Source organism: Sebastes umbrosus, chromosome 6, assembly GCF_015220745.1.
Source record: "Sebastes umbrosus isolate fSebUmb1 chromosome 6, fSebUmb1.pri, whole genome shotgun sequence".
In the NCBI taxonomy this organism is placed as follows: domain Eukaryota; kingdom Metazoa; phylum Chordata; class Actinopteri; order Perciformes; family Sebastidae; genus Sebastes; species Sebastes umbrosus.
The window spans coordinates 8,007,864-8,034,658 of NC_051274.1; the positions used below are offsets into that span (position 1 = coordinate 8,007,864).

At 40.6% G+C, this 26,795-nt stretch overlaps 1 protein-coding gene across 2 annotated transcripts in view; it reads right to left on the minus strand.

The window, feature by feature from the left end:
* Positions 1-1,065: 1,065 nt before the first annotated feature.
* Positions 1,066-26,795, minus strand: part of LOC119489977 (DENN domain-containing protein 2D-like) — a 33,681-nt gene continuing 7,951 nt past the window's right edge. The window contains exons 2-16 of one of the 2 annotated variants that reach the window (XM_037773057.1): positions 26,001-26,067; positions 25,799-25,888; positions 25,531-25,596; positions 15,866-15,961; positions 11,393-11,568; positions 10,052-10,164; positions 9,861-9,930; positions 9,678-9,755; positions 7,658-7,798; positions 5,939-6,087; positions 4,742-4,913; positions 4,589-4,639; positions 4,399-4,480; positions 4,073-4,318; positions 1,066-1,394 (exon numbers count right to left, since the gene is read on the minus strand). In XM_037773057.1, the coding sequence (XP_037628985.1) occupies positions 1,327-1,394; positions 4,073-4,318; positions 4,399-4,480; positions 4,589-4,639; positions 4,742-4,913; positions 5,939-6,087; positions 7,658-7,798; positions 9,678-9,755; positions 9,861-9,930; positions 10,052-10,164; positions 11,393-11,568; positions 15,866-15,961; positions 25,531-25,596; positions 25,799-25,888; positions 26,001-26,067 (1,665 nt within the window). In that variant the 3' untranslated portion in view covers positions 1,066-1,326. Of the gene's footprint in view, positions 1,395-4,072; positions 4,319-4,398; positions 4,481-4,588; positions 4,640-4,741; positions 4,914-5,938; positions 6,088-7,657; positions 7,799-9,677; positions 9,756-9,860; positions 9,931-10,051; positions 10,165-11,392; positions 11,569-15,865; positions 15,962-23,409; positions 23,683-25,530; positions 25,597-25,798; positions 25,889-26,000; positions 26,068-26,795 lie in introns of those variants that run through there. The other variant, XM_037773058.1, reaches the window with a different exon arrangement.

Consider the following 26,795-nt stretch of genomic DNA (forward strand, 5'->3'; position numbering starts at 1 on the left):
TTATGTCTGCATAACCCTGATGAGCTCAGAGAGGAGCCACAGGCTCACCTGTGCTGTTTAGATGAAACTAGGCACAGGTGAGCTCAATCTGCACACAAGCAGTGAAGATATATGAAACTAGAAAACCTAAGGTATCCATTGGTACCAGCCATGTCATACTAGCTGGTCGCAAAGGAGGCTAAATAACGCTCCAAACTTACACTAAATTTTGGCGAGGATAAACTGGCATGGCCACTTTCAAAGGGGTCCCTTGACCTCTGATCTCAAGATATGTGAATGAAAATGGGTTTTATGGGTACCCACAAGTCTCCCCTTTACAGACATGATAATCACATGCAGTTTTGGGGGCAAGTCATAGTCAAGTCAGCACACTGACAGCTGTTGTTGCCTGTTGGACTTGAGTTTTTATGCTAAATGCAGTACCTGTGAGGGTTTCTAGAGAATATTTGTCATTGTTTTGTGTTGTTAATTGATTTCCAGTAATACATATATACATACATTTGCATAAAGCAGCATATTTGCCCACCCCCGTGTTGACAGATCTCCCTTTAAGATACACTTTGAACAGATAAAAAAAACGAGTGATTAATTTGCAATTAATCATGGACAATCATGCGATTAAATATTTTAATCAATTGACAGCCCTAGTATTTTGGCATACATACCCAGTTAGAATTCACACATAACAGAGATCTCACACACAGCAATTATATATAATTTGGGAGAGAACTGGACTGAACTGCTACATTTCCTGCATTTTTGTTCATAGAAAGCAAGGAGGTTTAGTTATTTGTCAGTCAAGTGAGTCAAGAAAGAATGAAAAAAGAATGAAACAGAGGAATAGACAAATATATGGCAAGAAAGGGGTGACAGTAGCTCAGTGGGTTGAGTAGATCGTCCTTTAACCACAAGGTTGGTGGCTCAATCCCCACTTCCTACTGTCGGTGCAGAGGTGAACTTTCTGTATGTATATAATGATTCTAAATGATTTTTTTTATAAAACCAACAGACACAAAAGGCTTCCTGCCTTTGGGGCCCGGTTGCCTACAAATCAGAGACTGTAGGTGCATGGACTTAGAAAAACTAGTCTTTATTTGAAATGATTTTCTTGCTCATCAGGCCACAGGCTGAGAACCAACACGTGGAACTGAAGTCTCTCATTCTGCCAGTGTTTCACAGAGTAGCAGCAACATAGCCATACAGTAATTCACACATTGGTACATACTCGTTTAAAACCCAAACTGACACAGGACATAAAACACAGTACAACATTCACATCTTTTCCTATCTACTACTTTATATACACCAGGGGTCCTGCGCTGAGAGCTAGTGTTTCTTTGTCTTCTCCCTTTTCTTCTTCTCTTGGTATTCAAGGACCTTTCTGTGAAATATTCCTGCAGGACAAAGGACAGCAGCTTGAATCAGTGCAATGTAAAGACATTAAAGTTGTTTCAGTATGATCTCAAGGTACAAGACTCGGTAATGATAATGTATGTAAAATATGAGATATGGGATAACTAGTCAATTTAAGTTGAGCAGACTTGAAATTTATTAAACTACATCCAGCTAATGATAAAAAATGAGTTGATTTAATTCAATTAATGAGTTTTTTTTAGTGTAGGTGTACATACAACTCGTGATTTTCACAGTTTCACAGTCGACTAATTGTTGAGTAGAGTATTAGCTTATCACGGATATATTGTTATTGCCGTATGTCGACTGAGGAGCAACGAGACATTGCAGTCAAAGATACAGAACGTCCGAGGTCATTTAGAAACAGTTTCATCATCACATAGTTGATTCTTACACTGTAAAATGTCCTGCTCACTATATATCTTGGACGTAATTCTTTAATCAACATGTTTAAGGATTCCTGATCATTTATGTTGTGCATTTATGTAAAAAAAAAAAGAGGATCTGCTGATCTGTCGTTATAAGGTCCAACATCAATATCAGTAAGAGAGTGTAAGTCAGATTCTATAGCTGACAAAAAAACATCATGAACCTTTCCTACACCTGGGCTTTCATTGCCCTTTTTTTATTTTTAAACTGGAAAAACATGATGGATGCTACTGCTACACTACTGTATACTGTTGTTGTGGTTAGCATGCATGAAACAAACATACTTAAGTGTTTTATACTAACAGGAAATCATACAATAATTGAGTTGTCGCACTTCAATCAAACTGTAACTTTAGAAGGTCACTGACAATTCAACTTCAGAAAGAGACAACAAAATGTCTTCCCAAAGATTTAATAGTTTAATAGATTTTGGTTTACCAGCGCCACCATCCACAATTTGTTTTCCAGCTGTGAGCTGCTCCTTTGTTTCCTTTGTGCAATGCATTGTGGGACAATAGTGTTCACCACCAGCACACTCAAATATCATTGGGCCTCATTCACCAACTGCTATTAAGAAGAAATTTCTTCTTAAAACCCACTTACACAGTTTCCACAAAGATTCTGACATTCACCGATGTTTTCTTATTTGAGATTTGTTCTTCGGTACGAACAGAATCTACGCACACTCAAGAGCACACTTGTGCACATTTGAGAGCTGACATGTTGTGCAAAATAATTGGTAATTGCATTTTCCTCAATTCTACAGTTGTATAACATAGGATTCAAATTACAACTAGAATGGCACTCGGAGAGCGCAGACCTCCGCCAAGGTGCCTGACTTTAAAAACAGATCACAGCTCACAGCTGGCGGTACCGTGAGGTGGTCGGCTTATTATTAACACGGTACGTTTCCGTGTAACGTATCGGCAGATGCCTCTCTCATTCAGCAGCCTTGTTATGTCTGTATAACGTCACACTATGTTGTCTCTCATCCCGTCATCTAGCGTTTTTTTCTTTCTCACTGCGGACGGCCAGCAGCCCCCGCACCTCGATGTCTCGCCACACATCCACACACATATCTCTCTGCTCTCAGAAGGAGGCGGGGTCATGCGTCATCAACGCTCGTCAGTTACACTGCGCATGTGTTACACCCTGTGGTCTTAATGCTCAGGCTGATCGGAATTCTTAAAAAAAAATCCTGAATCCGGATCATGATCCGAATCGCCATCAAAATCAAATGGATTGTTCATTATGCTACACTCCACTCCTTCAAAAAATGTCATCAAAATCCATTGTGAACTTTCGGAGTAATCCTGCTAACAGAAGGACAGACAGACAGACAATTAGTATACGACTGTATGAAGATAACATACAAGATAAGTATATTGTTTGTTTTCATGAACGGCCGAATGGTGCGTCACTTAAAACGGCAGCTGCAAGGGATTGTGGAACGGCATTATCTCCTTTTCTTTTGATAAAGGATGGTCCAGTGTATCCTATGCTAAAGGAGATAAGGGCAGCATTGAAGCACCTTTCCTTAATACTTGGAGAATTCAAACAGCTTTTATCATGGCTGCTGCTGAGATACTTCCGGGTCATTTCACTCCGTTAGGAACTTTCCTAAGAGAAAAATACTTTTTGACTGCAGCCAAGGATTTATCGCTATAAGAACAATATGTATGAGGTACAGTATATAGGCATATAGGTATGAACAATTCTGCAGTTTAAGAACAAATTGTGAATCTGACGTATACTTTTCTTAGAACCTTTCATAAGTACAAATTCAAGAACAAACTTAGAAGATACTGTATTGGTGAATGAGGCCCATTGTTTTTTAGCCTGCATACTGACTGCTTTCAGTGTACTGCATTTTGTTATATTTCCAGAGTGAATACGCTGCATACTCAAAGCCTGATTAGATCCTTCATCTGACCTCGCTGTTGCACTGCCATTCTATAGTCAGTCAAGTTTTAATCCTTGTTAATGAGGTTTTGGAGAGTTGGTGAGGCATGCAATGATCTGAATATGATGATTGGTCTGATACGTAATTACTGACCGATGATTCTTGACTTGATGTTTTGAGATAACTGAGCTGTGTAGAGATGCAGTAAGGCTGTGTGAAGCCAGTTTACTGAAGTCACATCCCTGCAGAGAGATCTAACAGCAGTCCTACATGGAATCTGGATCTGGATCATAACTGTGAGTTGGATTATGTGTTCCTTGTCCTCACCTTGCTGCGGTCCAGGCTGCTGCTGCTCCACGTCCTGAATAAACAGGTCAAACATCTGCGTCTGGATGAACTTCTTGACATAGTGTCGCGTGGTCTTGGAATCAATGGCCTTGTAGAAACGTCTCTTTTCAAACACCCCCTGCCCTCCAGCATTACTGTATTTCACATACGAGCTGTAATGGCCGACTGTTCTCACAAAGAAATGCAGGAAGGCTTCCGACACCACCCGGTTCATCTCCTCCACCGCTGAAAAACAAAGGACAGAAAACTGTAGTTCTATTTCTAACTGATACGCCTGTGTTTGAGTTGGGTTGCAGTTCACTCACTTGATGCTTTTTGTCTGTTACTTAGTGCCTCTAGTATTTCAGTTTGGAGCTTCGGGGGCAGAATAGAGCTTTCATCCCCAACCTGGAAAAGGAAGATTTTACAATTTCAACTTTGACTAGATGGTTGTTTCCTGTGAATTTCAAAATTAAAAGATTATTTATTCAACCATTTTGTCGATGCAACACTTACTGAACCAATGAAAGTCTCCTTTTTATCCTCAGACAAGTCGACCACCAGCAGCTGTTACAGAAAAAAGAAAAAAAAGCAGAATAATGTATTCACTAGTAATGCCATTTAAATACACAAACGCTGCCTTTGTAAAAATTAAACATTACAACTCACGTCACCCTGGTCGTCGACCAGGTCCAGCAGGCGTTTCTGGACTCCCAGCAGGTAGGGGGTGGGTGCCATCACTACGTCGATCAGGATCTCCGGAACAATGGAGATCAAGGTGTGCTGCCAGGTGAAGGGGTAGAGGAGGGCTGCTACGGCATGAATGACTTGGGATAGCGTGCTGTAGAGAGATGAGAGAGCTGATATCAGAACGGACTCCAAAGAAATTGTCCAGGTTTGATGGGCCAATCTGTTTGATCATAAACTCAAGTCATTGCAGGTCTTCCCTATATTTGTGCTGCAAAGCTATTACAAGCACCGGTACCTTCAATGCAATGCCATGCCAGTGTCACCAGATCAGCCAATCAGCTTTCAGAACTAATCTCTGTGAGAAATGTTGTCCTTTTACTTTGTTATTGTCATCTAATAGTGGTTATTTGCATGAAAACACAGAATTCAAACAATTAGGAAATAAATTATTGTATTTTTATTTAAATATTTGCTTTGATTAGAAAGAATCTTGGCTCTAGTAGTTTTAATTATATATTATAAGCAGCTTAGAGCTAGTGTTAGGAAGTTCAACAGGTCATAATTCCCTTTCTAATATCTATTTTATAGTGCTGTGAAAACATCTCCTTCAAACAACTGTAGTTATTCAAGCTTCTCAAGATTACATTTAAACGCACCATCGCCCAATACTCATTTTACTAAGTAAAGCTTGAACGCACCACCATCGGCACCGACTGTGTCGATGTAAAACCATCATGTGGCGGCTGCATCTGTGTGTGACCGGCAAAGAGAACGGGTATATGAGACTGTTGAAAACTGTCCGGCTTCGATCTGCTGCTAATTGACGGTGCATCTCTAGCTGTTGGTTTAGGAAGCGCTTGATTTATGCAGCAGAGTTTTCTATGAGCGGAGCACGTATTATAAACATCAATATCGCAGGCGATCATGTTCATTTAATTGTGGGAAGCCAAAATCGTGATTAATATTTGATTAATTGTGCAGCCCTACCATAAAGTCACTGGTGTACATTTAAAAGATCTTTGCCACTTCTGACTCTCAAGTCAGAGCCACACAGAGAGCTTCATTGTTGCATTCACTTTGTGCAGGACCTTTGGTACATGAGCCATGCTGGAATAAGCTTGAGTAGGTCTCCATGGCATCTATATCTGTGCGAGTGTACAGGTGAGCGTGTAATACCCCAGTTCATCAGCGATGAAAACAATCCGTCTCTCCAAGACGGCGGCAGCAAACACCAGTAACACCTCCTCGTCCGTCAGGCAGCCGAAGAGCGTGTTGAAGTTTACGTGCTCCAGCCAGGAATCCAGCGGCCGGGTCAGACTGATGATCTGGTGGAGAGTCACCATTGTCACAAATATGTCAACATCACTCAACTGACAAGTCACTGACCTTCAACTCTCAACTACACCTGATGTCTGATTGTAAAGCCTCACTTAGCTCTAAAGGAAGGGATGAGGTGCAGGATAGTTTTAGTGCTTTTCATCATTTATTTCTTCCACTTTTCATTGTCGTACGTATTTAGAACAGCAGCCTTACTGCCGTCATGAACACAGCCAGAGAACCATGTCTTTGTCCGTGCTTCACCCCACAGTAACTGCAGCACAAACAATGGGCAGCATCAGTGAATACTGGAGATGACTGCTGTAACGTGGTATGCGGCCTGAGGTAAAGGTTGGGTAACGCAGGACAGGTTCAGACACACCTGCAGGAACACACCCACCTGCAGGAGCTATATTAAGTCACTGGGTTACATTGCACTCATGTGTGTGTTTAAAGCTGCAGTGGGTAGAAATGGAGCAAATATGATTTTAAAATGTACTTTTATAAAACTATATCCTGATAGTATCCCTGGACTCCCTTGCTGGTACTCCTCTCTTTTTCTCCAAACTGGGGTGTGCCTACCGCCTTCTACTGTAGGTAATACACTGACTGTGGATAAGTCCCTCATACAACCGCCTCACACTTGTATGTCTCTGCTAACAGGTCAAGTTGCAGTTTACATCCATGTTCATCATTTTATCCTATTAGACATTTGTGTGAAATTGTCATCATTAGCATATACATTCTTGAGATATGGCCAAAAATGTGTTTTGTGAGGTCACAGTGACCTTTGACCACCAAATTCTAATCAGTCCAACGGGCCAAGAAAACAAGCAGTCAGACAGGTTGGAAACAGGCCAACAGTTTAGCCAAAATATCTAAACCATTTTACTTGGAGGAGAACTGAAAGTGTACAAAAAAAACTGTGTGCAGTGGGTCTGTAAACTGTGATGGATGTTTACAACAGTCTGGGGGATAATTTAACTATTCACCTTCCTTATCTCTGACAAGTAGGTTTGTCTCACTTTGTTTCCAACCTGATTATCTGCCTGCTCCTGTTTCTTTGTGCATTGGAATTCTTCTTCCTAGAGATCATTCGGAGATTTCAGCAAATTACTTTGTGACAACAATGTTATCCTAGAGCCAATGGTCAGAGCTGCCGAAATAAAACCCTAGTTTTAATAAAACACAGCTTTTCTTTGAATTCTTATGGCTCTCTTCATCTGACTGGATAAATAAAGTGCCCCTTTAAATATTATATGGCTGATTATGTAATTGTGTTGAGTAGTGGCAGATTGGATGCATTTCATTCTCTCTGTAAACAAAATAAGGAAGTGCATCTTACCTAATAATTCTGTTGCAGCAGAGTAAATCTGAGCTATTCTGAATCTTTAAAGATCAAGTTTCATGATAAACTGCTACCAAGATAAGAAGAGAAATTGACTCTATGGATCTGCATAGTCTTTGGTTACCGTATTTACACTGAAAAAAAGAAAGCACACAGACTTGTGATATCTACAGTATATGATCAAACTCTAAGTGGACTCTCATGAGCAGGAGGAGGGGTTTAGGACTGACCTCTGTGCCCGACCCAGGAATGAAGCTCTTAATCTCCACAGTGTTTCCCGGAGCTGGGAATGGAGACTCCCTCAGCTTCTGCATGAATGGGTAGATCATGGCCATGGAGATCTGCCGCCGCTTCTCCACCTCGTCAAATATCTGCACACACGGTCATCATACAGTACCGATAAATAATAATACAATCAGAACTTCTTTATAAATGATCCATCTTTACAATAACAAGTAACAGATAAGGTTGAAACCTGGTATATGGCTGGACAGTCAATGTTCTAAATTATGGCCAAATTTCTGTCCTGGTATTTGTAGTGGTATTTTTTCTAAAAGTGTACTGAAGCAACATATCACATGACATGGTTAAGATATGTTTCAGCCAATAATTGAGGACTGCGTTAATTTAAAGAATTAAAAAATATAATCATCTCATTTTCAACACTTTGTTGTTCTGGATTACTCATCTAAAGTGTTATTGTCCTATTTCAGTCACTGTGAGTGTATGTGTGTTAATGTGTTAACTGTATTTTGTAGTAACGTAAAAGTGCCACAAGATGGCGGTGGCTACATTTGAATTCCCCTATGGGAACCTTGCAAGTAAGGAAATGAAGGGATTCTGTTCATGGAAACGCTACAGGACTTTAAATTTGAAATGTATACAGGAGTTTGTATTAATACAGCATAATGCTGCAACAACAGCCCACAGATCAGAACATCCATCATCTGTAATCGCTTGTCTTATTCAGGGCCGCTGGAGCCGATCCCAGCTGACATTGGGCAAGGGGAGGGGTACACCCTGGACAAATTTCAAACATTCGGGGCACCCTGGACGTCTAACTCCCAAAAGGCACAACTAGACCATACTGTCAACCATCATACCAAATTTGAAGTTCCTAAGTTAAATAGTTTCAGAGTTCTGCTCCGGAGACAAGGACAGGCTGTATACCCCAGACTACGTTGTCGCAGAGGTATAAAAAAACTTTTCTGATTATCTTTTTGTATATAGTCACTACCTATTCACAATTCATTTGAAAAATCCATCTGTTTCTGAGCTGTGCGAAATGTAGAAAATGGAGCCACCACACACCAAACCATTTTTTTGTTTTCATGCAATTGTTTTTTCCAATTTGTACTGTTCGACTCTCCTGCACAGTCTCTGTTAGTATTACATTAAATACATTATTTCGACACAAGTCCAAATGTAAGATAAGATATCAGCACAAAGCTAGGACGTCATTAAATCCTTTAGTTTGGCTTCCACTTGCAAATAAAGATTTCATTTTGTGTGCTAGAAAAAACTGTTCAGCTGTTTTGTTTCTGCTGACATTTTGCTGTCAGGAATGTTTGGCCAATGAAACAGTTCCTGTTTAATGACATTGAAAAAAAATGAGGGCAAGGCAATACAAATTTTCCATTGTTTCTCAATCTACCGAGCCCAACTCTGATTTAGTGAACTTATCTGAGTCGCAAGTTACAAAATAACAAAACCAAAAAAAAAGGTTTTGTGAGGTCACAGTGACCTTTGACCACCAAAATCTAATCATTCTTGATTCATAATTCATCCTTGAGTCCAAGAGGACGTTTGTGCCAAATCTGAAGAAATTCCCTCCAGGCGTTCTAAAAATTGAAAAATTATGGTTTTCAACTACATAGTTTGGCAAGTTGTAATAGTTTATTACGTCTTAATATTTAGTCTTAATAGCTAAGTACTGAACCTGTCAGTATATATCACAGGTCATCAAGGGCAGAAGTACATATTGAAAACAAATTATTCACAATGATTGAACCAGGCGATAAATAAAGAACTGAACGGCTGTTGATCTTGGAGCTGAAGTCAAGGCCACTAACACGATACACCTACTTGGTTACAAACTCACATTTTCCAGTTTCCTATAGATTTTAAATGACAGTTTGATATTTTGGAAATTCCTAATGTTTGTAGAGAAGCACAACTAAGTTTAGTCACAATAAGAAACAGATTTTGAGAGATGCTCAAAAAGATATTGGAAATGTTCAGTGAACACACCTTGGAGAAGAGGCCGAAACAAGCCAGCGAGCTGATGATGCAGTACGCCTCAGGTGGTCGAGCTCCTTTCCCTCCGGGCTGCAGATTGGAGAGTGAAAGGAGATGATATTTAATGAAATTTAACATTGGAATATGAGATCCAGAGGTTGACACACAGAAGACACCTTCAGTCTACTCACTGACCAGTAACCTCCTGCAGTATCCATTTCTTCTGCTGCCATCGACCTCAGTCAGAACAAAGGAGAAAGTCTCACTGGAAACAACAGGGCAAACTCAGAACAAGGGATGTACACTGACGTTCAATGAACTGAACCATGAACAGAGGAATGCAAGTTATTAAAGCGATGAAACAGCTGACAGAGGAGCAGTTGTACCTGTGGTATTCAGTCAAAGGAGCCCAGTTGATGCCCTCTGGGAAACAAAAGAGAGTGAGCGCCTTTAACGTCTTCTCCTCGTCCTCCTTCTGAGATCTCGCCATCCCATCTCTCTGAAAGTAAACAACCACACACCTTTATTAGTTTCCCATGCTTCATAGTGGTAACAAAGTTTACCATTGCAAGAAACCTAAGGTCAAGTGGCTGCAGCTTCCAGTCTTATTCTCCTCTTTTATTAAGTGCACTGCTACATTTTATGGATACAAGCCACTCAATCACAGAGTAAAGCTTTGTTTATGCTGGCGCAAGACACCGTGGCGCAGGCCTCCGTAGATGGGGCGAGCACTACAAGCATGCACAGAAGCTTTTATGCTCAGCACATTGTTCGTTGAAAATGTGCTCCAAAACGCCTGGGGGAGTAGAAACAAAATATTCTGTGGATAAGCAAGAAGTCAACGAGTGGCACCGGAAATGAAAGTAGGTTGCCTGGCAACAGTAGTAAACACCAAACACCGACGTACGTACCGACCAAACATTTGTGTACTGTAAATATTACTGTCGCTTACCTCCAAGTCTAAATTGTTTTCTGTCTCTCGGTGCTTCCACTCGGGTCGCCCTTCTTTTCATGAGACCTTTATTTAGCTTTTACAAAATGATCTCTCGTATTCTGTCACAGCCTGCAGCAAAAAGCCTCTTCTTTCCCCAGTGTGTTGCTCATTTCTTAGTAAGTATTAAATGTCATGTGACTGTCTCTGTTGCCTCTCAATGAACAGTTGTAGAGATGTCTGTACAGGTGAACCTGCTTAGTCAGTCTTCCCTCGAAGGTGTCCATGTTGAAATGAAACGCGCAGGGGCACGACAGAGCACCGTGACAACTTGCGGAGCCTTCGCGCACCACGCGAAAGCCGTGATGTCTACATGGAGGTAAGCTCCTCCACCTCTCTGGCGCGTCTTGCATGAGTTAACATGAATTAACACAAATGATCCCGCGGTCAAACTCGCACCACGTTAGATACACATTTTTATAGATCTGTCTATTGCAGCAGTCAAAGATGAACAGAGGGTTGAGGGTTTTTTCCTGCAACCGTGTCATACAGGAAGATGTGCAATTCTTGAGTTACAATTTTAATTCTGAGAAACAATCAGGTTTTTATTTTAATGTTGTTTGTTGAAGTTTAAACCACCACAATACAGGCAATATACTGTATACAGGACCGAGCACACAGCTTTGCTCTTTCCAAGTGAACATAGTGCATAACTGTAATCTGTCTCACTCAACAAACACTCCAGGTTTACTTTGTGAGGCTGACCTACTGTATACTGTATATATTTCAAACTGACCTTGGGAAACTGGTAGGTGATCTGAGGTTCGTAGCTGCTGCCGTCCTTGGTCTTCATGAGGCTGACCACCACCAGATACTCAAAGAAGTACTGACCACTGACGTAGCGGTGCTGCCTGGGTGTGTTGTCTGCCACCGCCGGGCCCAGCGGCTCTGTCGACTCAGGCTCTTTGACTCCTACACAGAAACGTAGATATACATTGTGCTTTAGCATGCTGGGTTCCCATTATGATCCAGATGGAAGGTTTACAGTGGTCATTGGAGAAGCACTTGGTCCCTGACCTGTGGTGGCTCATATCGCAGTAGTGCCATGCCTTTAATTCTAGACAAGACAGAGCAATATGACTAAATAACCATAGGCTGAGGAGGAGATGCAGCGGCTACACGCGAACGCGCATCTGCGAGCGCGCATGTGTCCCGACCCGGTGCATTTATACGCTTAGAAAGTTACAAACAGTCCCTTTAAATTATTTTGCCTATTCAAGTCATAAAAATCCAACATGTTTAAAACAAGCCCCCAGGAAGAGCGCCGGTCGTTGATGCCAATTTTCGTAGTGGCCAAACGGCGGTACTACAACTTCCGTGTCCGTCACGTGATGCCATTGGGCCCTAAAAGACTTTTTCCCATAGTAAGTCTATGGGAAAGAGATGGGTAAATCAGCGGGTAATTTTTGAGGTGAATCAACTTCCCAGTATGAACACTTGAATAGCCCTTATTAGGTCCTAAAAGTTGTAAAATGCACTAATAGCCGAATCCAGAGTTATTTCCCTTCCTCCGTTCATGTCCCAGACCGAGGCTGTAGCGAGGGCTGGGAGGCGGAGTTAACAAGCCGTGATGACAGCATGACGGCTGTGACGGCTGTGACACCTGTGACCGAGCGGACGCTGCTGCGCCTGCTCCATGGGCCCAATGGATGCGGAAGATCGCCGCAAGATCCGGGTACTTTTCCACTCGCAAGTTGAGCCATTTTGGCTTCATGCGCCACTGAGAAACTTTCATAGGAATGAACGGGGCCCCGCCTCCAACGCTGTATCCAGTTCTCTTAATACATCCATGGTTTAAAATGATCTAAATGAGAACGATGGGCAGTGGTCTGATCAGAAGGCAACAGTGACGCTGAAATCATCACCATATTGTATGCAATCAAATGTAATGTCTCCCCACCTTGAAGGAGCCATATCATGCTCATTTTCAGGTTCATACTTGTATTTTGTGTTTCTACTTGAACACGTTTACATGCTTCAGTGTTAAAAAAAAAAAACACAATATTTTTCTCATACTGTCTGTCTGAATAAACTTGTATTCACCCACTGTCTGAAACGCCTGTCTCTTTAAGTCCCCCCTCCCGAAAAAGCCCAGTCTGTTCTGATTGGTCAGCGTTTTTCTGTCTTCCACATCTGCGCTGTCGCCGTCTTCACAGCGTCACTACAGTCAGGGACTCACTGTGTGTGCCAACTAGATGGAGTTTAGCCTCACTTCTACCGTTGACTGTATAGTTGTGACATCACAACTTTGCGGTGCGGGATTAGCTCTCATAACAGGTTGTGAATTTGTTTTTCCTAGGATGATGAAGGCATGGCCAACTAGCCAATCAGAGGCAGAGCAGGGCGGGGTCATGCCTTCGCCATGCTAGGAAAAACAAATTCACTAACAGGTTGAGTGGGTTTGGGTTCTGACCCTCACATCACTACTTGATTGGCTTTCACTGAGAACATATCAGAATTTGCATATTTCAATATGTTTGGTCTTATAAATAGCCTAATTGTTTTGTTTATAATATAACTGCAGGCGCTACTACAGCTTCTGCGGCTCGTTCTATTTTCAGAAATCATATGAATATGAACAGGTGCTCGCTGGTCGGCTTTGAGTCTGTTGTAGGGATGCTAAATTTGAAAAATGTTCTTAACCGATAACTGACCCTCGTTAACTGACTATTAACCGTTAACCGACAAGCAGCGGTGCGCCAGCTGCAGTGTAGGAGCACAACAGACAACTGAGTCCCCAGTTCACTGTCAGGAGAGTAGCAGCCACGATGCTGCGTTCAGTGTCTCCAGTTCACCGTCCACCGCACATTTAGTTTAGTTTAGCAGGTTGTCAGCTGTGTGTCCGCCCGTCATGACTTTAGCAAGTGGCCGACATACAGTGTGTGTGTTTGTGCTACATTAGGAGCTCTAGCATTGCCGGTGGCTTCGTGCTCGCCGCTGCCACACACATACGGCGGTGAGTGTGGGGTTGTTGGTGGCGTTATAGCTGTGAACGTAGCTGTAGCAGTGTGTGTACAGTTTATTTGTCGGTGAATAAACGCTACAACTCCTCCGCTCCGCTCAAGCGAGCTCGCAAGACCGGTGCCAACTTCCTGTATTCTGCAACTCCGGCTCCGTCTCTTAAGGTGGGCTGTTAAGGTGGACCAGCTTTTCTCCTTAAAGTGACGAGCCACTCCTCTGAGCCGCTCAGCTTTTTAATTAATTATTAATATTTCTTTTAACCGTTTTAACCGATAGTGTTAATCAGTTAAAATGCTTAATGTCGGTTAACGGTTAAACGGTTAATTATTAACATCCCTAGTCTGTTGTTATATAAGTGTAAAATGATTAGGTTAATAATAATTTAATAGGTTGCAAATAGCTTTTATGTTTATTTATAATACATTCAGACTACCAGGTAGAGTGCACACAGTGCACAATGGCCGGTTTAGTTCATCTAGAGATAATGTGCAGATTTTTTTATCGATTGGTTGAAGAATTTCAGCCCTACAGGGGTCAGAAGCTGATGTCTAAATATTCACAATGCCGACTGTTGGATATAATATTTACCCTCTCTTTGGATGAAATCTCTTGTTCTACTGATTCTACTGAATTATTTATTTACAGTGTCTTCAACAAATGTTTGCCTACAGACGTTGGCCCAGACAACTCTACCTATCCATCTCTCCGGTTGACTGCACTCTGCTGCTCTGCTCAGAGACCATTATTCAGCCCAGCTCCGGCCTGTCTTCTTCACTGGCTGCCAGACTGTTCACGTGTCCTCTGCTGCATTCCTCCCTTTTTGTCTAAAATGAAAGCACCCCAGCAAGGGGCTTTTCCCTCAGGCTTTCCGCCATGTGTCTTGTGCGTTTTAGGCCTGCTGGTGAAATTCTTACCACACTTACATGCAAAAATACTGTTGACCTGTGTGTAGTTTGATGATCAGTAAATATGATTTCCCTTAAACAAGGTTTGGGGTATGCAGAGATGGTATGTCCAACCTGAAAAACCTGTTCCTTTGAAGTGAGTCTGTCGGGTTGGTAGCTAAGACTGAGTGCAGTTTTGGTAAAAACACTTCAGGAGAATGTTCATTGGAATGACTCATGGGATCACTCATCTGTGGACACATATATTTAATATAATAATAATAATAATAATAAAAATCAGAGAATAAAGACATTTCCCTCACAAATTAGTGGTATTTTCTTTTTAATTTATAAGGGACATGTTATGTTTTATACTTCTGGTGAATATAATCTAATCAATATTATTTCCATATATGTATTTTGTATATACAGATCCCTTTGTTTGTGGCTTGACCGCATGTTATGATAACGTTTCCTGTCCATGCCAGAGTTAGCCTGCAGCTTTAGCCATGATGTCTAGTTCTGCTTTTCCTGCAATATGTGAAACCCAAAGTGTTTCCATACTTTACTGGATGTGTAGTGTTAACTACTTTGGATTTAAAATGTGAGGGTGCAGGTCGTATCCACACGGACCCTCCGCCGTTTTCTACTTTCTCGTTCTAGTAACACGTCTATGGTTTCGACTCACTGCGGCGGCGCTTTGGTTTTTGAAACAGATATGAGGTCACGTTACTTGGACTACAACAATAAAAGCTGTAACTTCCTTCTACCTCTGCATAGACTCAAATGAAGCAAATATATAGATTCTGGCATTAAAAAATCAATTTCAAAATCGTAAAAAAAAAGTATTGCGATAAATAGGTGAATAATTTTTTTCCCCACCCCTATTTACTACGGCTCAAACAAATACGGCTGGCCATCAAAGTCAAACGACTCGTGATCATCCTCATAATAGTCGACGGAATAATCCATCACTGCTAGGGATGGGGTTCGTTAGCATTCTATCCAGTCATTTTAGGTAGTTTGCTTGGTGGGAAATAAGGACATCTTAGTTATACATTTGTTTTACTATTTTCACTTCCCTCAGTATCAAAGCGCAACCACAGAGATTCTCTGAGGGAAATGAGGAGCTGAATGGGAAATCACCTAGCAGTACTCTCATCACTGCTCAGCACTGTTTGTAAGGTCTGTTCAGTATGTGTATGCTAACCGCTAATCACATGACCAAACATCCAGCACCAGCTTTTCCACTTTCTGGTCTGACTGAGCACCAAGGCAGTAGTGAATAAGAAAGTGGAAGTACTTGCTATGCAAAAAAAAGCGAATGAATTTTCTTCGATGAGGTAATGTAATGTAATACTTACTATCTCTTTTGCCTTTGCGGAAGGAGGACAACATGGCACTGAACCTCTTGAGGGCCCCTTGTCGTCCACCTTCATCTTCACCTGACGGGATGGCTGCTGCAGAAACAAAAGCAGAAGCTGCTTCATACTGAAACCTTCACACAACAACATTCACTTCCTCTGCTGATTTAAAGGTCACGCCTCAGAAGTGTTTGTAGAATTATGTCACCAACATCCATACTGAGCATACAGACCAAACATGGAGAAGTGGATTATGCTACAGAATTTATTGTAACAGCTGCTCTCCTCTTCAAGTCTACGGGCGGAGGGTATAAATACTACGCACTACACACTTTACTATCATATTGCACATAGAACAGTAATGCACATACCACCATATATGCAGCTACTTATCCAACATTGCACCAGTATTATTATAGTCAACTAAAATGGAAATAAGCAGTGAAAAATACTGTTGTAAAACTGAAACTAAATAAAAACTATATCCTTTATCCCATACCCTATATCCTACAGAAACGATATTGCCTGGTTAAAAAAACTAATACAAATAAAATAAAAATTAATGTAAATTCATTTCAGTTTTCGTTTTTTAGCTATAATATATTACTGCCTGAATTTCCATCTATTCCCGTGACATTGAACCACAGAAATTGAAGCTTGACAATCCAGTAGGTGCCGCTGTGCTGCAATTGCTTAACTAAAGTAGCACAAAAATTAAACATTATGGCCATTCCGTTTTATATGTATATAGCTACATACTTCTGAGACATTATATCTGGCCCTGACAAAAACAAACTAAAACTAAATAAATAAAAACTAAACCATTCTGAAACGCTGAAACTAAACTAAAACTAGCAAATGTACTCTGAAAATTAACAAATTAAACTAAAATGAAATGAAAAAATTCTAACGTAAAATAAAAAACAAAAACGAATTGAAAATTAAAAAACTATTATAACTTTGCATTGCACTGGTCACTTTATCTTGTTTTTATCACTTGTGTTTGTATATATTCTGCTTTCATTTTTATTTGTTGTTTTACTTTATTTACTTGTACTTTTATGCAGCAACCTGCTAAAGAACTGCTAGACACATTTTCATTGTTCCAAGCACAACAATAAATATCTTTTCTATTTCTTTTAAGACTGATTAGACATAAATGTTAAATTATGAACCCTTTATATTAATTGACTATCCAAGGTAACATGATTAAAGAAAATCTTAATAATAACGTCAAAAGAAAAGTGTATCCAGCTACTGCACTTACTGTGCTTTCCAACCACATCCGATATGAGGTTACCTTTGGGCTGCTCGTCAAAACAACACAGAGAAAAGTTGGGTGGAGCAACAGTTCTGAGGCTGCCTCTTTACATTACACACCATGTTTGTTACCTACATCACTTATACAATAATATCTTCAGGTTCTGTTTGTGCCCTTTCAACCAAAGTGGGGTGAAATTCTTGACTTTGAAATGTCAGTTTCTTTTCTATCACAAATTAAGTGAATAAAGTGCAAGATGTATAAGATGCAACATGACATTGAAGAACTTTAAAGTATGAAATAAGGAATTTCCTATGATTTCCTAGGAACTAACGTTCTTTGTCAGTTGGATTTTACCATTTGATTTGTGGCATAATGGTGCCATGGAACAACGGTTTAAAAAACCTTATTAATAAAGGTATTTCTGGGTGTCTGTTATATTTCCTTAATCGTGTTTAGTTTACATTTAAAAAAAAAAGAGGAAATGGTGAAAATACAGTACAGTATCAGGCTGTAGCCATGGGTCAAACTTACTCATTTGCTGTAATCTAAAGCAAATGTTTGCAGTGCATTTGGAAGCACAAAAGTGGTCTGGATTGGAATACTATGCAGATACTTGAAATTGAAGGTTAATTTTGAATAATAAATGAGTAATAACTGAAGCCCATGTGCTAAACTAAACTGTATTACATGTCACATGTGCTCTGAGGGACTGAGCGCTGTGTTTCCGTCTTGCAGATTGATTGTAACATCGGTTAAGTCTGAGGTGAAGCGAAGCCTGAAAACTAGGCTGACGAGGACCAAGGTGGTCTGGAAGGTCACGTTTCCATGGTAATTTAGGTCAGACCCATTTAAACCTGCTTTATGAAACAGAATTTCCTGAATACAGGTTTGATTTACTGAATTAGGCTTACTTCTGTTCTGAAATACCCCTCAGGCACACAAATACCTGTACTGACCCTCTTCAATCAAGTGACCAAAACCCCTCGACCACGAACAGAGAAGCAGAAACTAAAATATGCTGCAGTTGACTGGGGAGTCCCCAGACAAGGAAAAATCACTGCTAATATCACACAGACTGTAGCTCTGGTTGTTGTGGAGCATATGATATTTATTAGTAGATTAAGCCTCCCCAAACTGCTCGGTGTAAAGAATAAGTGCAGTCTAATCTATTTGGATTGGTAATTACAATATACCAGAGCAACCATCACTAACAATAAAGGTTTTGCAACACAGATCATCCCTATTAATCTGTGTATATACTGCAGCTGTAACAGTGCTGAATCATTTGTTTACTTCAGGCTTCGAGGAAAGAATTTTCGTACTTGTGCTGCATTCAGGTCATGTCGGACAAAAAACAGCTTTCTACACGACGAAACTATGTTGATGATTCCAGATGGTAAATAAATCAGCTTTTTAAAGAAGATATTCTTCATCTTAATTTAGTAATCCTCACTTTGGAACTCGGAGAATCCATCACCAAACTCTGGCTTACCAAATGTTGGTATTGCAAACAAGGAAATGCCTCAAGTCAAGTGTATGAGATCATTGCAAACAAAGAGCAAATTTCACAACTCGTTTTATCAGAAAGAAAGAACAGAGAGAGAAAGAGAGAGATACCTTGCTAGAAGCTTGACCCAAGTAAAAAGTGTTACGGGATTGTACTAGTGCGGTGATCTGAGTGTTCTTGTATATCCTGGATCATGCTCGTGTCTTTGTCTTCCTGACCCAGGTCACCTCTCTGGGCACGTACACGCATTCATACAGCACACACCCTTACCTCCAACCCCTTACCACAGTTATCATTATTTAAATTTATTTATTTATTCATTTTACTTTACTTTATTTTAATTATTTGGATTGTCTTTTTTGTGTTCTCTCTTTCCCCCTTGTTTTAAGCTGTAAGATTTTGTGTTAAAACTATGAGACAGCTATCAAAATGAAAATACAGTGGTATAGAATGTTATTATGATTGTATAAGTTGCTGTAACTGCAATAAAAATTAAGTTAAAAAAAAAAAAAAAGTGTTACGGTATCTCATGTTATGTGCGCTCATTATCAAAAATAAGACATGCACTTTCTTCCACACTGAAAAGGTAGATTATTCTTACTGAAGCCAGACATAAAATACACATTGTTTGAAGATGCAGGACAGTTTAAATGAAGAGCAAACAATAATTACAAATACTTGTGTACAGTAATACAAATGTATTATGTATGTATTGTGTTCTGTGGATTATCCAGAGTAGCTGGGACGGCCTCGTGCAAGAACATTTTGCATGTTCTTACAGAGTCTAGTGTTAAAAGTTTCTTTAAATATGTATCAGTTACTTTTCAAAATCCACATAAACCACTCTTCACATCGGCATAAATTAGATCCACCACACATCACCTACTTAAAAAGCAAATATGGTTTGCTGTTACGGTCCTGTTATTTCCTTCTTCCAAAACAGTGGTGAAGAACACCAGGAGCAAATACCATGAATGGTGTGTTAAATGCATGCCAATTTAATCAGAGCACACAAGGCCAAATTGCCTCTTCGGTTAACGTACGACCGGTTGCTGACAAGCTTTTAAAAATGGCTACATTACATCACTTCTAACAAACTTCACAGAGAACATGGAGGATCTGTTTTAACAGAATATTCTCTGGTGTAGCTTAGCTAAAACCACAAAAACACAACCGGTACCGACAATCCTCACTTCACCTGTCTCTCCTTCTTTTCTTACATATAGTTTTTGGGCATTTTTACTTCTTTAATTGAAAGAGCAGGCCCTATAGTCAAGAGGCAGACAGTATATATGGCCAGAGAGAGAGGAGGAAGACATGAAACTAATTTCCCCAGCCAGAATCGAACAAGGGATGTAGAGCTGCAAAGATTTATCGATTAATTGATTGTCAACTATCAAATTAATCTGCAACTATTTTGATCATCGGTTTGAGGATTTTTTTGAAGAAAAAATAGTCAAAATTCTCTCATTCCAGCTTCTTAAATGTGAATATTTTCTGGTTTCTTTGCTCCTCTATGACAGTAAACTGAATATCTTTGAGTTGTGGTCAAAACAAGACATTTTCAGGACGTCGTCTTGGGCTTTGGGAAACACTGATCTACATTTTTTTACCATTTTATATTTTATAGGACTAGACCAAACAACTAATTAATCGAGAAATTAATCGACAATGAAAATAATCGGTAGTTGCAGCCCAACAGGGATGTGCGTCTCCGTCCCTCAGCCACCACGATGCCCTTTTAGAAAAGTTAGTTATTTTGGGAAATATTCTTTGTTTCATTGCCAAGACTTTGATGAGAAGATCAATACCACTCTCATGTCTGTATGGTTACAAGGTTAGCTTAGCTTTCCATAAAGACTGGAAAAAGGAGGAACAGCTAGCCTGGCTCTGTCCAAAGGTAACAAAATCATCTACCTTGGCAAAGAAGGTGAAAAAGCGCATTTCCCACAATGTTGAATTATTCCTTTAAGCCTTGCTGTCCGAAATCAATTAAGTTCCACTTAAGAACAGATTGGCTTGAACAAGCTATTGTTTGCCACGAATCTTAATATGTAAACTGTTCATTAAAAATCAATAGTGTTTTTGAGAAATGATAGTTTCACAAAACATAATACTGTGATACTCAAGTGTATCCCCTACGATTTTCATAGGGTCGATATTTCAAAACCTGGGCACATAAAGCAGAAACGATCTATAACTATATAAATATATTTATTACACGGCTGTGTTGAATACTCGATTCTGATTGGTTAATCACAGCGTTCTGCGGTATGTAATTTCTGTATTACAGACCGTTGCTATGTATAACAGACCGTTGCTATGGGTGCAGTTCTGATGTCGGACTCTGGCGGACCGTTTTTGTGACAAAATATTGATTTCTTCGGTAAGTAGCCGTGTAATAACCGGGATAATGTACAGCTAGTCATTGTTGTGAAATAATCCCCTTCAGGGCGATGAGAGACGCACGTTGGGGTGCGGCATCGCCCTGTCGGGGATTCTTTCACAACAATGACCGGCTCGCTGTGCACTATCCCTTACTTATTTGGGCAAGTCTGAAAGAAGGTCATTTATAATTGTCTTGACACCAGATATTGCAGTCCAACCAGTTTATTATAGAAGGGACTCACACAGTTCAGCCCAGTGAGAGCAAGTATGGGTTGAAAATGTGCCGTGTAAAAAGAAGGTATTAGGTCCTGCTGAAAGCCCTCCCCCCAGACAGTTTTACTTCCTGTTTTTTGGTTAACGTTCTTTCTCTCTTACTCTCTATCACTCGCTCTCTTCTTCACCGTCTCCTCCTGGCGAGGCAGCCGTCTGGCTGCTGCTGCACCGAGGAGCCGCACTGCCGCACGCCGGCCACGGTGCACCGGAGGACGGATAGACATGTTGCAGAGGTCCGCCGTTTGAAATGCACTTTCGGGACGTTGTCATGGTGAAAATAAACACACTAAACTAAGGTGAAGGAAACTAAAAATAAAATGAAAACCCTCAGTTAGCTAATGCAACAAGTTGGGCTAGCTAACTACACCTAACTTGCTAACTAACTAGAAAGACAAACTGACCTGTGACGTAATGAGGATGACGTAAGACCTGCAGCTCCTACTATAGTCATACGTCATAATCCCATTTTTACCAACAACCTCCTCTTCTTTCTTTTTTTTTTAACTTTGAGCACAAAATTAACTCAAATAAATATGAAATATCATAGAAAAGCCAAAATACACTGGAGGGGGGGGGGCTTCAATGTGTTGAACTCTGTTGGTAAAGAGACGGTCGCCACACAGAAACCGGAGCTCTAACCCAGAGTGAATCCCTTTATGACAAGACTGGTCACACTTTACCACAAACTGCATTCTTGTTGGTGTGTGGTTGTGTCACTGCAATGACCGGTTTGCTGTCAAACATGAGCCATCAGCAACTTAGACGTACATGTATGTGTTGAGTTAAAAAGGTGAATGAGCAGCATATACAGTACATGAAGAATGAGTTCAACTGAAGTGTCCCAGATGACCTACAACTGGCGTAGACAAAAAAAGGACATTGTCCAGGTTTCACTTTCAATCTGGTTCCCTTACTTGGGTGCTGACAACAACCTTTTCTGAAGCCTAAAGTCCACCTTGTATAACCTCTGTTGTCAGGACACGGTGTTTGCACTGTGTCAATAGCAATGCCGGATTTTCCCCACCCAACACCTTGCAGTTACACAGCTTTGCACTCAGTCAGCTACAGCAAAAACTATATTAGTGTCATATTTTACGCTGACATAGACTATTACAATAGTGCAAACTTTTCTTAAGCCTGCTTGCTACTGTCTAGTTGTGCTACTGCTGTTCAGCTACTATGAGGGTGTAAATAAAAGTGGTTGAACAGCCTCCCGCCCTCAGGCTCCTGAACATGTTACAACACCATGCTGTCAATTGTAGAAGAAAAGGAATGGCGCAGTCACCAAGGCCTAGCTAAAACTGCATGAATCCTGTTGTTCTTCTTCATTTTCCAAAACCTGCAACCTGTAGATTTCAAATAAAATCTGTCCACCTGAGCTGTTTGTTTATTTATTTATTTATTTATTTATTTATTTATTTATTTATTTATGAGTCGAGTCATATCCAAAATACAGCTGTTTTTTAGCTTCTAAATTCACTTTCATCACCTGTTGTGACCCTTTTCTATTTCAGCAGCAACCACATTCCTGGCTTTAATATGAAGAGCCTCACATGAAGGTTTACTGTGTGGAAACACTTCAAATATGAAAGGTGGCTCAATTGGTAGCCTATATATTACACAGAGTGTTTCAAACAGACACTTCAGCTCCCAAGGCTTCAAATATTCTCAAATGTAATCCATTTAATAGCTAAGAGATGATGGAATAAGATTAAGAACATTTAAAGGTATCAAGGCAGTGAATGCACCATGCTGAAGTGCACTTGTCACAGTCAAAAAGTCTGGCTCTGGATTGACACAATGAACCAGAAAAAAAACGTATTTATTACCAGACTGCATTCAGAAATGAGTGAATTTAACGTTGTCATTTGAGGTAGTAAACTCTACAAACCCACTCAGTGGAGTCCATTAGTCATTTTGGCGTGTTTCTATCTCACCATGCTGCACTTTATTTCACTTTCTTTATATATATATGGGAACAAAACACCGTTCAACACCTACGTTAGTGACGTATTTGTTACCGTCCGTCCGTAGGGTTTCACACCTGGATATATCTGCGTAATAAACTAAGTCAGTCAGACAGATAATGTCTGTCAGCGGTCCGGTACTCACTCCATCTGCTCCTGGAGTCCGTCAGTCCACCGGCCTCCTTCGTCCTCCTCCTCGTTATCGTTTCACTCATCGCTGCTTCACCCCACTAACACACCGTAAGTCCTTAGTACTTAGTAACACAACATAAACAGCGGCACTTTATCGTCTCCATTCCCGCACGTACATAGCATCCTGGTCCGCGTGCTGCTTCACTCAGGCTGAAACAGCTCTGTTGCTGGTAGTGATGCGTCGGTCGCGAACGAGTCGGTTCAAAGAGCCGGCTCTTTTTAGTGAACGATAAGAGCCGGCTCCCGTCCGAGAGACGTTTTTTTTCTTATTTCTTTAATTAATTCAAAGCAGAATGATAGGACGATCTTCTCCGCGCCACGGGCACTCCATGCACTGACTGTGACTGTATGTTGTGTTAATGACGTCCATGCGACTAATCAGGTGATGTCAGACAAGGATCATACCATCAAGCAGGGAGGGGCGGCACGCTGACGGTCTCCAGTTACAGAGCAGGAGGGAGAGGAGGAGAGAAAGAGAGAGGAGTGTGGTGCGCCTAGAGCAGACAAGATGAGTGACAGTCGGAAAATGAAGCAGCATGTAAAGTTATGGTATTCTGGAAATAATAAGGTTTGAATAATAATATTTTTTTGAATAATAATTTAAGTGAAATATGTACACACAAACTAATCATAGGTCAAAACAGCGCTAAATTTGCCTGAATTATAGAAGGCAGAAGTGGTACAATTAAGAGCCTTTTGGGAGCCAAAAGAGCCGGCACTTCTTGGTGAGCTGAGCCAAATGATCTGGCTCACTAAAAAGAGCCGGAATTCCCATCACTAGTTGCTGGGAGCTGAGTTGAGCGTGCCCGAGCGGTCCTCTCTCGTGATGCGTTCAAGATAGGTCCGAAAGAAACAGCCCAAAGTAGATTTCTTCCTCCTGTTCTGTCAGTTCAACTCTTATTGTCTGGAATCTGATTAAGCCACCACTAAACGGAATCAACACATCAAGTTAAAACATCTATATGTGTCGTAGAAGCTCAACAGGCTAACAACAGCAGAAATAAAAAAAAAAGGTATGTAGTCCTTTAAGTCCCTCCAGCTGTAACACTGCAACAACAAGCAGCTGGCAGTGACTCAAACTCCTTGAGTAAAAGCAGGCCAGAATAGCTTTTTACCTTCATAGGAACCTGTTTAAATGTCAGGGAGCTAAATCAGACTTACTTTTAATGACTTTTCTTCCACTTTGACAAGACTGTTGAGACAGTTTGAGATTTCTGGAAAATGCTGTTTACAAGTAGAGCTTTTAAATAGAGAAATACCCACAATTATAGAATAAAGTTCACATCTGTCAAGTAGCCTTCGAAACTCTGATCACATCAGTTTTCAGAGGGCTAATAGCTGGCATGTTTTCCAGCTGACTTTCAGATGCTCGTCATAATAGCCTGCTGAAACGACATCGTCTGCACTTTCACAAAGTTGGGGGACTTGTGATAGACATATTTAAAAAAAAAAAATTAATGGTCAAAATTGATTCAGCAGAGGTCTAGGTGGCTTAGCTTTTATTCAATAGTATGGGTGAAGCTCCAACTCTGGATCCTACTCTTCCCATAATGCAGTGGTTCCCAAAACTTTTCTGCAGGGCCCCCCTTTAGTAGATCAAAATATTTTCAAGCCCCTCCGTATGCCAGTGCAGAACCATGCATCATCAATATTTAGCCCCTCCTTTTATAACTCTGGGCCCTCCTTAGGTGTCGTGCCCCCTAGTTTGGGAACGACTGCCTTAATGTAACTCAATATAGCCTATGTGTACCATATACTGTACTATATAACACACATTAGAAAGCTCATCCAGAGCCACAAATGTAAAATTCCCTTTGCATTCTGTCTGAACACATATTAATGGTGAGAGGTGTTAGGTTTAGCCACACTCCACACCTGTATGAATATGACTGGATATTACTCGTCAGCTGGTATAGCCAAGCAGCTGATGAATGAGGCAGTAATTGTAAAGCATGAATGAAATAGCTGACGCAAGCGTGACTTGACAATGCTCTGCCTTAAAGAATGCTATGCTCCATTTAGTATGCCATGCTTTGCCATTTCCACTTAATGCTCATATTACCTTCATACATACCTGTCTGATTCACCTGGTCCTGAGTACAGTGTAGCTGTGAGACACCAGCTCCATCTGGGACTGACTCTATAGAATTAGAAATGAAAATCAACCTGCGGTCTACAAGGTTTGCATTAAAAGCTTTGACCAGCTGGCATTCTTCATAAGGGAACAAACTGATTTGTCATGCTATTGTATGGGAATGTCTGGGATTATTGTGATCACCTCGGTGAATTTAAGATTGTAAGAGATGTTAACTGTAGGGGAATTATGAAAGTGTGTTGTTTACCCTTTCTGGATGTCTCCCGAACTGATGAAAAAGACCGCAACCCTTTCCGCCTCTCCGTAAATCCACTCTCTTCACAACTGTTGCTCCTTTCTGCGGAAATTCACATTGACATAATGATCAATAAATAAAAGGATAATTGAGATGCAAGCATTGTCTTTAATTAAACCACCGTGAATGTGTATTGTATGATCCGCTGTCTTACTGGTAATACGGAGAGATGAGAAGCTGAAACTCCTTCTTGAGTTTGGAGACAGTCGCTGGTCCGGATTCTGAGAGAAAAGGGAATAAAGATACTTTTAAATTAAATAGGAAGTGGTTTAGAAAGAAAGATTAGAATAACTTTCCGCCTTGCTAGCAAAAGAAATAAGCATGTTAGTCTGTCTGTCAGTATCTCAACAGCTACTGGTTACTACAGTAAGTAAGGGATCCTCTGTTTGGCGACGGGGTGCCGCATCGCCCAGTTGGGGTTTATTTCACAACAATGACCCATTAGCTGTACATTATCTCGCTTATTACACAGCTACTTACTTAAGAAGTCAATAATTTCACACAAAAACGGTCCGCCAGAGTTCAACATCAAAACCGTGCCCATAGCAACGGTCTGTTATTCATAGCAACGGTCTGCTATAAAGAAACAACAGACCATAGAACGCTGTGATTGACCAATCAGAATCGAGAATTCAACACAAGCAGATTTTGGTGACCCTCTTGACCTTTGATCTAGTGCTACTTCTGGGTCAGAATTTTCACTTTTGATCCAACTTGTCTTAACTAATGGCCAAGTTTCCAGGACATTTTCAATAGACATTTTTGGTCCCCAGAGGATGAACTCTTTTCTTTTTGACAACTTCAACTTCATACACAGATTGTCATGACATTTGCTGTGAATGTTCACGGTGGGCAGAGGACGAATTCTAATGTTTTTCATTACATTTCAACTGAAAGTGGTTATTATTGTTGCAAAATGTCTGACAGCCATCAGCAGCAGAACTGAGTG